The sequence below is a fragment of the Pieris brassicae genome, chromosome 11, assembly GCF_905147105.1.
Source record: "Pieris brassicae chromosome 11, ilPieBrab1.1, whole genome shotgun sequence".
NCBI lineage: Eukaryota > Metazoa > Arthropoda > Insecta > Lepidoptera > Pieridae > Pieris > Pieris brassicae.
In genome coordinates, this window is record NC_059675.1 from 733,459 (window position 1) to 749,304 (window position 15,846).

The 15,846-nt window shown below is 33.4% G+C and overlaps 1 protein-coding gene across 1 annotated transcript in view; it reads right to left on the reverse strand.

Moving 5' to 3' along the window:
* The window catches only part of LOC123716561 (ceramide transfer protein), a 42,192-nt gene that overhangs the window by 16,089 nt on the left and 10,257 nt on the right, over positions 1-15,846 (reverse strand). The window contains exon 7 of the mRNA XM_045672361.1: positions 1,555-1,737. Within this exon, the coding sequence (XP_045528317.1) occupies positions 1,555-1,737 (183 nt within the window). The remainder of the gene's footprint in view (positions 1-1,554; positions 1,738-15,846) is intronic.

Genomic DNA, 15,846 nt, shown 5'->3' on the forward strand with positions numbered 1-15,846 from the left:
CGCTCCAGTGTCAGCCTGTATAACACCAATGAATAGTTGGTGAGTTAAAATTGTAAATTATTGAAGTATTCATAATTGAAACGAAATTTTGTTACGATGACATCATATGAATACGCAATGTGAATGTTATCAGATGTTAACAATTAAAATGGTACCATTATATTGTATTGCGTAAGGTCTTTTGGCTAACTTTTAAACAGTTACCTTTTACAATTAATAAATGTAAATACTGTTTTTTTTTAATTACATTAGTATTCTTTTGAATATATAATTATGGTTTTTGTCCGCGTTAAACCTGCTTTATATTTAACATTTAAAATATATTAATTTTGTTAAGTTATTTTAAGTCGAATTATGAAACGACGCGTCTAAGAATATACACTAATTATAACCTAGTTAAAATAATATATGTATTGAATAAATTCATATTATCCTCAAGCAAATATATTTAAAACCGATAGTCATTGTAATTATAACACCTACCGCATATACATTGGAATTTTATTGTGGGTTCTATAAAAAATACGTTTTAACCACATATCAAACACGCATTAAATACTGAAAGAGGTATATACAGTTTACAGATATATATTTGTTTTTCTGGAATTTTAATTTTAGACAAGACAAACTTTATTCGTGACAGAAATATGGTTGTGAGATCTAACGCTGGTGCCCACTCTTGGGTGACCCAGTGGTGTGGGTAACATATTACAATTATTCCGTTATGCATGTTTAAAACATTTTTTATAAAAAAAAATTCGTCTGAATGTTACACCTAATCAAACAAAAGCCGTATAAGACCTTAATTATACGTGAATGTTTAAGTATGTGTATGTGTGAATTTTAATTATTAAATTACACGTCATAATACGTGTGTATTTAACTGAAAATTACGCTTTTCGAAATATCAAACCGATATCAATAGAATAGAAAAATGCATAAAAAAATGTCTAGCACTAAACATTCTCTCTGACGGGTGAAGGAAAACATCGTGAGGAAACCGGCTTTCCTTAAACCCAAAAATTCAACGTTTGTCAGGCACACATGATTGACAATTGATCATGAAACCGATACATAAATCCGAATTGATAATGTGGCGTATTCGAGCATATTATAATTATCGGAAAATCCTGGGAGACAGCGTAACAATAATTTGAAAGGAATATCACCCCATTGGATGGTTACGAGACTTCAATTGATATTTGTGTATTATATTTATTATTTTGGGAAGCTCCTTGTTGGGGAGACGTTAGTCCTTTTTCACCTCCCTCGGACAAGCACAAAAGTTAACATCGCCGTAAATCAGGTGGAAAATATAAAAGTATTTTCTCCAACTTTGATTTTGTTCCTTACCCTTGGGTCTACTAATTACAGATTTAATTTGGGGGTAGATAGTGCCGGGACCCAAGAGCTGGTGCTCGCTCAACCAGTAAGCATCGCAATACAGTGAGGAAATACTGCCAGCATTACCGGGACTCTGAGCAATTTTTTTTTTACTTTACTCAATGTTATTATTACTATATTCATAGAATTTGCATTTCTATTGTAACTCACCTCAGCCCACAATGGATGCACTGTTAGTCTGTTATCAATGGCCGGCGGTGGCAGTTCCACCTCGTCCCTTGTGACCTCCGTGGGTGAGGACACGCGGGCACACCTCTCCTCCTCCATTTTGTCGAAGCCTGTCTCAACCGCATCATAGAACTCGTCGTCTGGAAGGGTGGAGTGGGGTCCCTCCTGAAAATTACAAATGAATGGTAAGCATTCATTGATGTCGATTTTAGAAACCTTATTCGATGTCGTCTTGAAGCTAATTATTTAATTATAATAAATATATGTTAACGTGTTATCTAAGCTCTCTTTGAGCTCGGGCTATCTTTCAATTTAACTATTAAATCGATAATTTAGATAGTCTTAATTGATTTCTTTGTAACCTACAAAGAATTACATGTGATGGTTATGCAGTCATGTCAAACAAATATTTGAGAATTATATAAATCGACAACAACCAAAAATTAAACCGATGAACTTGCTCTTATCGATGCAGCATGAGTCATTGTAAAGAAAACAATTAATCGTATGCGGGCCGACGTCAACCTACATACGTATAAGGACACTTGGTTAGGAAATAAATTTCACTGATTACGTTGACAATGTGTAATGTATTATAAATACGTATATATACGAGGAGATTAGGGTCGATATTTATCATTTGTACAGTTAGGTGGCGTTGCCGTTCTTAGTCTAGACTCTAGACTCTTTGAACACTGTATCCCCCGTAGGGCCATTTGATTGTTTGACTGTTACTGTGTTACGTTAACAATTTTTTCCTAAAACCTATCATTTAAGTTAAAAAATTATTTATGTATTATATAAGGGGTGCGTAAAAATTTTAGTTAAGGTATGCACAATGCGCATGGAACAAAATACAGTGGAAGTACATTGCTCCAGAACGTCATCATTGAAATTCCAAAAAAAACTCAGAAGAACAACTCGGACAAATCTGAATTTACATCAATTTTTTACCACGAAAATACACTTATTATTAACAGCAACTTATAAGTAGCCATATTTCCGAAATTCAATACGTCTAGACTTAGAATCTATTTTTAAACTAATAAAATGAGCTATAACTATTGCGTCATTTATATTTATTAACATTTCGTTGCATTTATAGAAATATAATACTATTGACATATTAAATGAAATGAAGAACGAACTTCCACTAACACTGTGAGGAAAAAAAATGAAATTAGATAACGTAAGCGTCAAGAAAAATACATAAAACTTATAGGTATTTAGACGAAACTAATGGAACAAAACCAAGCAATTAAAACATATGTAAACAGTGAACTGGATGATATTAAAAAAAATGACACAGGAATCACCATCAATTAGTACGAAAGTCGTTCTATAACATCTAAATGAAAGAACCGATTTCTGTCAAAAATTGACGTGATCGTAATTCATGATGATCAAGTATCAAGGTAATTTTTAGTCATCATTTCATTCAAACATATGTATTGGACACTTAACACAATTGATTAAAATCCTCTTTCGTTTTACATATTGTCTCCGAATCTAATTGATCTAGTTTCAAATATACGGGTGACTTCACCTATACAGATAACATCATACTCACGGTCACAGACTCGATATTACTCAACGTCCTAGGTCTTAGTTTCATCTAAAGCTGCCTAGAAGCAGACGCTATACTAAACGTTACTTTATTTAATATTTATTTATTTATTAACATTTAGTTGCAAGTATACAGCAATACAATTAAAATAATTAAACAAAAAGGTGAACAACTGGGGGACTTATCGCTTTCGAGCGATCTCTTCCAGGCAATAACTGTGAGGGGGGAAAAGATGGGCGCAGATAGAGAGAAAAGAGGGAAAAGAAGAAGTGCAAAACTATATAATACGTCAAGTTACTAAGTAGAAAAAACAGGAACGAAGCAATTTAAACGTGTAAACATTGAAACGGACAATAATAAAAAGAAACAGTGCACATGAATCATGATAATTTCAGATCAGTTAGGGATACGATGTGGATAGCAAATAGTTTGTACAGTAGAGATTTAAAGGAAGATAAAGAATGATCTAAGCTTAAAGATGTCGCCAATAAAGAAAAACTTATGAGATGGGATTTCAAGGATATAGTTTTCGGAAGAGCGTACACTATAGCTATGGGCTCCCAAATTGAAAATCGTTATGGAGATAGGAAGGAATTTTAGGATTATTCATTGAATATTCTTAACGTTATTTTGCAAGTAAATGCTTACGATGTTTGCGCTACGTCTCATGTTTACCATTCAGTATTTGCAAGTAATATGACACTGAACAAAAACACGCCATGAGCCGTTTAATTTAACACAAGGCTCCATTGTAATTTCTTTCTTACAGATGACAAAGAAACAACTTGTAACATAATATGAATATAGATATTCCAGTCGTGACATTGATAAGGATGATTTAGTAAGAAATGTGGAGCATGCAGTAAATAGCTGTCGCTCCTTACAAATATTTACAGATATTAACAAATATTACCAGGTATTCTCCCTTGTTCCACACCCTTAGCTGGCATTTATCAGATATCTCATAACATACCAGGTTATGTAGTCTATATTGGTGAAAAGTCGAGAAATTATTGGTAGCCAAAAGGAAAGTACAGAAAAAAATACTTGGCACAATAAAAAAGAAAGTTGGACGAAGAAAGGTCAGAGGAAATGGGTCCACAATAAGGAGATGGGACACCAGCTCAACATCACATGGGAAGCCAAAGCCCATAAACTCCGCTAGAGTGGAAATCTGGAGAGAATAAGAGAGAATCGTGGTTTAAAGAAAGCATATGGCCCGTCGGACGTCGTGTAGATGGACTGGCAAGCCGCAGAGCAAGATCCTCAAAGGAAGGCTAAGACTCACTTGCCCCAGCAGAGTAACTTTTTCTTTTTATATAGAACAGGGGGCAAACGGGCAGGAGGCTCACCTGATGTTAAGTGATACCGCCGGGGACTCGTGAGTGCGTTGCCGGCTTTTTAAGAATTGGCGTTTATTTATTTTAAATTTATTTATTAAATAAATTAATAAAATTGGTAGTACAGTAATCAATCCCTACCTCACTAACTATGACAATGAAAGGTATCAGAAACTGCTCTTAGCAACTTCTTTTACTACTTGTCTACTTTCATGACCTGTTTTATGATATAAATAAAGTTTATTATCGTATCGTATGAACTGAGTGCAGCTGTTATTTATATAAATTATTATTTATCACAGATAAACAATATTGTTAAACGCGACGCGATATACTTGCAAGTACAGAGTGTCCGACTTTTAATTAAATCGATATTATCACGAACATAGATTAAGTTAACCTTTTTGTAACAAACGAACAGGAGGCTCACCAGATAAGTGTTTCCGCCTTCCATAGAACACACATTTCCAGAGGAATCGCTCGTTAAATACAAACTTGAACATTTCGTGGACATATTGGTAACAAAAAGATTATTTTTCCTTAGTATACATATAAAAAATGAATTACAAAATGTTGCTAAGCCCAAACTCGATTATGGCTGAAACAATACCAGTTTTTTTTATTTATTTTGTAGCGAAAAAGTGGATAAATAAAAAAAAATGGTAGGTACTATATAATAGCTAAATGTTTCATATGTTGTAATATAAATAAGGTAGGCTTAGTAAATACTAACTTTCTTACTAACTACTAACTGACGTGAGACTTATCTTAAATTATTGTGATTTATGTGTCTTTTTACTATCTATTTTAATGTATCATCTTTTAAGTTTAGTTTGTTTTTTTTGTTCCTGTTTAGTTTTGTCTTAATAAATGTGTATACATGTATTTTTGGACTACTTGCTTTTGCTTTACTCACAGTGGATGCCTGGAAGAGATCGCTCGAAAGCGAAAAGGCCGCCAGTTGCCCTCTTTGATTTAATTATGTTCAATTTTTTTTTATATTGTAGTGTAACGAAGTGTAAATAAATAATGTTAATGCGAAACGGAGTTCGCGGCAGTTATGGAAGAATAAAAATCTTCTCTTAGTATTAATGCAAATATAATTTAGGTGATATGTAGAGCATTTGGTGCACATAGTAACGGATTTTAAGGGTGTGGTTTTGACGTCACCGGGGGGTGGGTTCACTAGCAGTGGGTGTGACAAGTTGTCATAAAGTTAACCGCACGGAACAAATGTGAAAAGTTGCGGTCGTAATGTTGCTAATTCTTAGGCGTTCTTTGGCTTGCCGACCCCTTTTATATGAATTGTAATGTTATATATGTATTAAATTAAATCATATTTATATACTATACTATAGAGTTCTTTCAATACTTGCTATAACTCGCTTTTCCGTAATAAAAATCAAAGTATTCGATTTTTTTATATTTTCAATTTTTTTCAACGTAGCGAAGTCAGAACTCGCGATATGCTCGTTTTAAATAGTGAGAAAGAGTAAAAATAATATGCCGTAATCAAAATCTAATCGTCATATTTATATTCAGGTCCTTATCACTCTCGCATCACTGTACAAATGAAACAACGTGACAAAACATCCTTAATCCATACGGCTTTGCCAAAGTTTTCAAACTGCACTTCGATGACTTGTAGGTAACAAAAAATATCATCTGACACTATCAAAACACGATAGCTCATGTTTAAAGATAAAATGTATTTACATAGATTTAGCATAAATGATAACAATGTATGAGATACCCTCAAACGACAGTTACTTTATACTTAACGTCAAAATAAATTTATTCATATAGATAACCACTATCTATATGAATAAATTTATTTTGAAATAATTGTAAATTTTGATAAGTACACTTATGAACGTCAACAGAAAAGATGTTAAATTGATTCTAAATTTACATTTACTACCAGTTCACAAGTCATGGGCGTAGAGCGGACAAGAAACTCTCCGCCACCTTTTTAATCGCCAAGTTTTTAGACATAAATATTTGCAGTGGAGCAAATCAATCCCAAACATTACGAACATTTAAATAATCGTCAAGTTTAACAATTTATTCAGTGATAAATCTCTAATTGCGCTTGAGAGCTTATTATAAAAACAAATACAATTTTCATGAGTGGTTCCTTCTGGAGCCTGGTTAGTACATAACAAAACACTAACGATTCTATAGCAGTAAATAAAAATTGCAAACAGTGTTAGTCTTGTCTTGGCTTGATCGTGCGACTCTCAGCCCTGATATCGTAGATATCACACTGCACACGTGTGCGGCATAAACCCAAAAAAATCACATACTTTCCAATTAGAAAATAAACATGAAAAAGATACAGAAGAGACAAGACTACCACGGGTTATCTTACATAATATATGCCTACTGAACAACACATAAATCACCTCCACCTGAAACAGATTTCACAAAAGTCAAGGTCACAAAATAGCTTTGTTCATAGATCAAGAAATTACCACATCAAAGCCGGTGTGACGTCACGAAACATTGTATCACCGGAAATGGACAAACAGCTAACGAAGCCGCTGAATTACCAGCTATTAACTTTCTATGCAACTGCTAATATCCTCACGAATTATATTTTAACACTATGTTTATCCTTGGTTTGTTGGTATAATTGCAGACGTATTGAAAACGTCTAGTAGCTTAAATATAGATCCTGACAAATGTACCCATACACTAATAAATATAAATCAGTGGCAAACTGGTGCTGGTAACTTGAACCTCTAATACATATCTAAAAATAATCTGTAAAATTACCTAGTGTAAACAAATAAGGAATGAAATTTGTGAATTTAAAACTACGCTCGGACAGAAAAAATATTTTCACAATAAATAATATATTTAATTCCTACTTACCGTCTACATCACGGTTGACGACTACACACACAGCCCTGACCTCGAAACAAAGGGATGGCTAACCAAATTATGACTGACATCATATGTCTGACTGGGTATGGTATGGTATGGAGACTGTCGGAAACTAAACGTTAGGAAAAGAGTTGTGAACGACACGTTAAAAACCTCTTATATATACCACATTTGATTATTTCGCTTTGTTCAACTGGAATGTATAAAAGACGAATGCATACATATATCCAAATTCGAATTTAAAATCATTTATTAATTTAGGTAACACAATGTACACTAATAAAAAATAAATACATATTAACTGCGTCTTTTACATTTACTGCCAGTTCAGAACAAGGGAGTTGAACAGACGAGAAGAACTGGCAATAAACTCTCCGCCACTCTTTTTATTAGCCAAGCTTTTGTTTTACAAAATATTTGTAAGGAGCTGCAACCAATACACCATGTTCATCTTGACATCTTCAAGTAATAACTTATAATGACAATAAAAAATATATAAACGAAAAAAAACAAGGATTTGTCCTCTATCAGCTGGAGGCATGATGAAATAGGAGCACGCACTTACATTCTCGAGGGAACAACGCGCAAATACATAGTCGAAATAACTAAAATCACCGCAAACACGAATTCAAGTCTGACCAGTCACCACAAGTAGCCGTTCACGAGTAATCTAAACTAATATAATAGGAAATACTTGTAACGAACATACTCATTCAAAAAGTATCCAAATGTACGAGATATCCCAGTATGGATTAAATAATGCAATGACTTCATAAATAAAACACAACACAAAGAAGTCAGCCAGTAAAAAAAGGTCATCCAATTTAACTAAGCTCTGGTGCTATATTAACTCATCCACCATGACGAAGGGTGCCCTCAATAACTGTCTTCCCTAATGGCTGACGTAACAGCCAACCCTTTGTTGTCATGCCATCAACTATTACTACTATACCTTTGTACGAGTCCTTTATATGTGTTATATAAAGAAAAGTTCGTGTTTTATATGATAGGCTATTTCAAAATATAAAAATTACATATTTCTGATATTATAGTCACAAATACAATATTTTAGAAAAAATACGAGCAGCGGCTTTAAGCTTTAAGTGGTTTTAAGGTCGTACGATCCAATCACTACTTGGATGTCCGTTCGAAACTTGGTCCTACCGGTGTCTTATAACCAAAAGTCGACAATATCAGACACAGAAGGACGATAATGATAGATGATAGAAACGTATGCAAACTGAGGCCAACACAGAAATATAGAGTAGTAATATAGAATGTAAGTTGTTTGTATTCTTAAGTAGACAGTTTTAATAGTTTAGGTAGGAAGTTAGACTCTTATTGTTTGATAGTAAATAAAAAATAATAATAGTTGTACTGGATTAAAATTATATAATAAAACAAAGGTAGGATATTATAAAAATTGACAGGTCTTTATTAATTAATCACACCTTGATTTGCCAGGAAAGCAATTAGCTATCTCAAATAAGCATCCAAATATCAAAATATAATCAAAAATACTTATATATAATATCATAACAGGGCTGGGTTATGAACACATTTTAGGCAGCGTTGGAGATACTCCCGAGACCTAATACTTATTTACACATTTCATTCACTCACATGCACCCACAACTCATGCACTCAGGCTTGTTTGTAACACTTGAATATATATATTTTTATGGAATTTACTATTAAGTTTGTTACGGCAGAGCTGAGAACACTTGCACCGTTAGTTTTAACTCAAAATGGTTCCCAAATCTTACACATTATAAAGAATTGTTGTCAAATGAATAAACACATTTTTTTTTCGATTTTTTATAACATGTTACATTTCCATCACTTCTTTGACTTTAGAGTCATAAATAATGATTTTATTTATGTACAATCCATTTAACCATATATAGAGAACATGTATCTTAAGTCCGACCTCGCAGATAACACTATAAATCCTTTATAATCAATAAATAAATGTAATTCAAACAAAATTCATGGAGCGTTGTGTGATCAAAAGCCAAAGTAAGCAACTCACGCAAGATAAGGCTAGTGAAAGACCGCATAATTGCCGGAAGTCCAATCATATAGTCATCAGCCAAGCCTTGTTAATAAATCTTTGCGCCAATATCATTATATAATCGCTATAGATTTGTCAGTATACATTTTAAATTTAGTTAAAATATATATATTAGGATTAGATTAGAATGAGAATTCTCGATAAGAACAGTTTTCTTGCATCGGCTATCTATGGCGCGTCAGTGTTTAGATTTGTTTATGCCGTTTTACGTGCAATTTTAAATCGTTTGAATGGTTTGATTGTTATAAATTTACAGTTTATATGTCACTGGCCTTAGTATATATATATGTGTGTTAATGATTTAATTTTGGTCGACGTCCTGGTGGATAGAAAAACTTTGCACAGTTTGTGTTTCCACCACATCAACTTCCTCTATATTAAGAACAACAATACAATAAATAAATAAAATAAAAAATAAATAAATAGGTAGGTTGTAATTTTTACACACCCTCCCCATAGCGATATTTTGTACTGGGACAATCTTTATATAGTAAATCGTTTGCCGGGTCAACGACTATTTTTATAGGTTTTCAAAAGTTACTTGTTCCAGGAGTTGGGCAACGCTATCACTTAGATAGCGTTGCCCATGGACGCTATTTAACACCGTTAAACTCCAAGGCCCAATTGGCAAGCACACGATTGCATAGGAAATTAACGTAAATACTGAATATATTCACCTTTGAATTCCAATAACCGTTGTAAATAGACTGCAAATCATTGGAAACCAAGCGGAAGTAACTTCCGAGAAATCGAAAATTGAAGCAACATCAATGTATGCAACAACGATTACTAAAGACGACCAGTAAATGCTACGAGACGTTTTAATCATGTCTGATGATGTGTATACGTTTTTAACTGGCACAAATTTCTTACGTTATGCCTTCAGGTTCAGAACTCGGTTTCAGCATCGGGTTAGGTACTAAGTATGCCCAAAACCACGTAACGCAAAGATCCGGCTCTCATCATTCGAATATGAGAGTTATGGATTAGAGAGTACACTTGTTTCTCCCTCTCTCTCTCTGTTTAATCATTATGAATTATATGTCATCATAATCAGATAACATATAATTCATAATGAAAATATACTATATTTGCGGAGTTGAGAAACATGATTTTCTCTAAAGATAAATATTTAAGTATATAAAACGTATAATTAGTATAACACAAAAACTTATTACCAGTCCGATAATTACAATTGGCGGTTTGAAAATCGCTTCAGGCAAATTATACAATTTCATAATTGTTTTATAATTATGTATTTATTATCATAGTGTTAATTGTGATAAAAACACATCGAATTATGAAACTTTTTGACTCACATACAGACTGTATACGGGAATAATGGCAGTTGCACTGGCTTGCTAAAAATCAATTCATAGGCCATTACGGATTGTGCTTAAAATGAGTAATAAGAATACCCATAGCGCAAAATAGGCTGCATCATGACTACATACACACCTTCACATCATCACACACAGCACAATTAGATATTAATATTTTTTTATTGATTTTTCGTAAATATTTGAACCCTTTTGCTTTGCCTATATGTTTAGTTTTTAGTTTAATATAATATTTAATATTTTACAACCGATTTTTTTGTATATTCCCAGAAGGATGCGAAATTTTGCAAAGATGTGTAGGTATAAAATTATGCAGAAAGATTGTGATTAATTAACAAAATTCACAAAAAATAATAGTTATAATTTTTTGTAAAGTATTGATTAAAAGACAATCTAAGTTATAATGTTTTATTTTAATAGCAAACACTTATCCTATACAAACGGGGGTTGGTCGAAATTTTAAATGTCATTTAAATGACAGCTTATTCGTTACATTTTACTATCGCCATACGAAATAACTGGATTATTAAGTTTATTTTATTTACATATTTTAACTCGTTAATCAACCTGAAAGTTGAACGCAACAGGCAACATATATCTCTTACAGACAACTCGCGCAACAAGAAGGCAGATAGGAGCACACGAAAAGAGGTTAAAATCTACATCATATAAAAAATCTGATGATCAAATGATTCAGCAATATGTAATCCTCCCTTATAATGCATTTTCGTATAACGCGATTTCCCTCCCCCATATAACACGGACATTTCTCAAGATTTCTGTAGTGTGATATTTATAATGATTTGTCAAGTCCATAATTAGTTTCGATCACTTTATTCAACTCGTGTTCCTGATTTTTGAATTAAAAAAAAAACGTTTTTGAGAATACCGTCACGATGCGATTTCGGCGGCCGGACCGCGTTATCGTATATGAGTAAAGCTATATTTTTTAATATAACGTCACAATTGATATATGTAGGTATGCATCGAATTAATATGTGATTACGCTAGTGCAATGAACCTAACGACCACTTATTACACGACCTAGGCCAAGCGTGTACGGTATAACGTACACACTATATGTTCGCTCAGCTTTCACGTCACAACATATTTACGAAATTTTCACATATGAACATTTGTTTAAATCCCTCAATGCTTGTTAATAAGATCAACGTATTAGTATAAAATTTACAAAAAATTGAACCAGGCGAGTGTACGCGAGTACCGTAGTCATGTTATATACATTAGATTATATAAGTCGAACAAAAACTAAGCGATTGTTACAAAAAAAAAAAACGTTCCGCTTTCTCTTGGCCTTTGAATATCGCAATTTACTTTCAATTTCATTTGTCGACATCCTTTTCGGCTAGGGATTTTTGATGGTGCTGTTATGCAGTTGAAAATTAGTTACGGGTCCAATCAACGCTCCGTTTATATATCTTAAATTACGAGTCGTTTTTATATACCTATCAAGTGCGCTTTCTGTACAAAAACCAACTCGGAGAAATTATTATTTTATTTATAAAAACAGGTAGCTAAGAGAGCTTAAACGACCTCTGTATATACAGAAGGACATGGAGACATTTCTTTGGAACAGACTTCTTTGGAACAGAAGTCTGCGGAACGATATCTAACGTACATATATTTCAAAGTAGATATAATTACAAGAACTAAATTATATATTTATTAAGAAAAGCCTTTTTTCTATTAAAATATAGATCGAAATCTTAAATATACCTTACCCATAAGAAATTCCCTAAATCTTATAAATTAAAACTTTATAGTTTCCAATACCAACGAAAGTGGATCAAACAAACAAGTTTTTATAACTGGTATTCGCATCAAAACTTTACAATTATAAAAAAAAAACAAACAGTAATACTTCACGTAATTTATTTATATTATACTATTAAGTTAGTTAGGCTGCCATATAATTCAGACTAAGCCAATGTTAACTAAACGCTCCTATAAATGGTCGTATAGTGAAAAATGCAACATCAGGGCAAGCAGGGAGGGATACAGGTGCAAATTGTAGGTCACGCGTAAACCGGCTACTTACTACTTTATATTCGACATTGAGCGAAAGTTAAAGGCGAGACACTGAAAAGAAAGCCTGGATGACGAGAATTACGAAATTATTCATTTGTTCTACGTTTTCTTATTATTTTTGTTTACATCAGAGATTATTAACACGTATATAATCTTTAAATACAATTATTTTTTTATAGAACGGGGCAAACGCGCAGAAAGCTCACCTGATGTTAAGTGATACCGCCAACCATAGATGCCTCCATACAGAGGCCACGCGAGCTCCACATAGTGGTGGTGCCAGGCAATACTGCCTTAAAAACGCTCAGTTATGGACCGACAGACGTCGAGGTGATACGGGTGGAATTTCGTATTCTGTCGTCCGATGATGAAACTCAGCTGCAGGTATTAATCCGAACAACTCTTCTGAACACTCTCCATGGTAAATGCGATAGAAGGTGCAGAATTCTACGACTAAATGACGCAGCAATATTGCTGGAAATTTCTTATTAAGTTTTCGTGTAACATTTTCTTTACATTTTCGTTTGAGTCGGTAAAAGATTACTTCTCAATTAAGGTAATATATTTGGCTACGTTTGACAAGTAGTTGTAATACATTAAGTATTATTATATACGAATAAAATATCCATTGACGTGTACACGTCATCACCGTAAGTGTCATTTGAAAACTACAGTGCAATAGATATCCGATACCATTGACACTTGAGAAAACATGCACTGAATCAGAATTCTTGGATATCGGATGTTTTGAAAACACATGATACACAGAAATTTGCATATACGTAAACTTTCTAAGAAAGATTTATTTTTAAATTCAACATTTTAGAAATTGTTTTGTAAAAATAATCTGCCTCATCATTGTTTTCACAGCATCTTATTAAATTATTGTCATATATCATTGAACAGTGAGCAGTGGCTTCAGCATGCGACTCTCATCCTTGAGGTCGTAGGTTCGTGTCCCGTCTGTGAACCAACGGACTTTCTGTCTAATAACATAGTGAAGACACCGGCTTGCCTTAGACCCAAACACGTCGTTGGCGTGTCAAGTACTGGAGGCTGATTTAAAAACCTGAACCCTAGATAGGTGGTAGCGCCACTGGCTTTTCGTTTAGTAAATTATTAAATAAACCTAACTCTTAACATTTGGAGCAAGACCAGAACAATATACGTTCGTATCGTCTATGTGTGTCAAGTGACGGAGGTATTATATTCACAACCCTTTACAATATAAGCAACTAGGTTCGTCTTACATAGTTTTATACATATTTATGTATGACAATAATTATACTGGAGTGAAAAGTAAGCTAAATCCAGCTCTAAACTGTGTATGTCATCGTCGGTCAGCCAGCAAGGACTGACTTCTGTAGACGCAATATTCAGACGGAATATCTAAAAAAAACGGTTAAAGGACTGCCTTATCCAGTTATCCAGAGCAGTTCGGATAACTGGATACGCTCCTGTCACCTTCAAACATGTTGTTACACATTACACTCATTCCCACGCGATGTTTAAAAATGTAATTACATAAAGCGATTTTTTAATGAAATTAACTATAAATTGTTATAGGAACTCTGTCACGTGTATTTTTTTACTTAATAAAGCTCCCAAATCTTACACACTCAAATGCATTGTTTATAATGAATGTCAAAAATGTATTTGACTACACCAGTTTCATATTTGCATTCAGTAACGAGACCAGACTGCCAAGTCGAACTATGACTTCAATCTGTGAAAATCCAATACATTTTTTACGTACGAAATTATCACGGCAAACATGCCTATGGAGAGCCCTTAAAAGGAAATCTATGGACTGATGATGGCCCAAGATTTGCCAGGCTTAAGGAGAGTTATTTTAATTTGTTAAAATTTATGAAGCAATAAGAATATACCGTTCAACAGAGTCTAAAAGTTTGTACCTAAAATAGTCAATAAAAATCTCTGAAAGCATACAAAGATGAAGATCTATAGATAACTCTTATCAGTATGACGTTCTATTTACTTACATAAAATTCCAGTGAATCGGGCGAATCAAATGGATTAGTAACAATGGTTTGTAATCAGTTCTATATTTACGAATGAATCGCAACTGAGTCAAGGACGCCATGGGATTTCCGGCATCCGAAAATGATTTTAATATTTATGAATAATATTAATATTACCTTATACCTTATCTATTTAGGCTTCCAAGCACGTGTTCTTTTCATAATTATATATGTTTGTCTATGTATATCAGAAACGTATAGTTATAGTCAACTAATTTATATTAAATATAAACTAGAATTATTTTAACTTAGTGAACAGTGTCTTTTGAATTTTGAAGTCAGTTAAATTTTTCAAGGTACTCTTATGTCATTAAAACATACAAACACACCAGTTGCGCTACAACCTTTTTAGGTCTGGGCCTCAGATTTCTGTATATGTTTTATGTTCCTTTGTGAATGTAAGGCAAGAAGGTGATCAGACACACGCCATCGACCTTTTGGGTCGAAGCAAACTGGTTGCAGTGTTTTCCTTCACCGTTCGAATGATAAATACGCACATAGAAATATAGTCCATTGGTGCACAGCCGGGGATCGTACCTACGATCTCAAGGATGAGAGTCGCACGCCAAAACCACTAGACCAACACTGTTAGTTAAACAATATTTAAACATAAAACTCTACTATTTTTGTAAACACTATATATTTGTAATGTTTCTGATATAAATATTATTTTAAAAAATCTATTTAGACTTTAAATATATATAATAATTTACATTCCAATCATTACTAAAAACACGTTAACACCGTGCTCATTATATTTGTAATTATTGCAATTTGAAATTATGATTGATCGATCCACCTAAACTCCTAATTAGTAGTTCGTCACGCAATTATTACTATCGTATATTTTGATGATCAATTAGAAAACTGGATGGAAGCTAATCGCACCACGCACGCTTAAAGACCTTAACGATATGGTGGGGCAAAGTATCACCCAATAGCGACTCACACGAATTTGTAACACTATCCCACT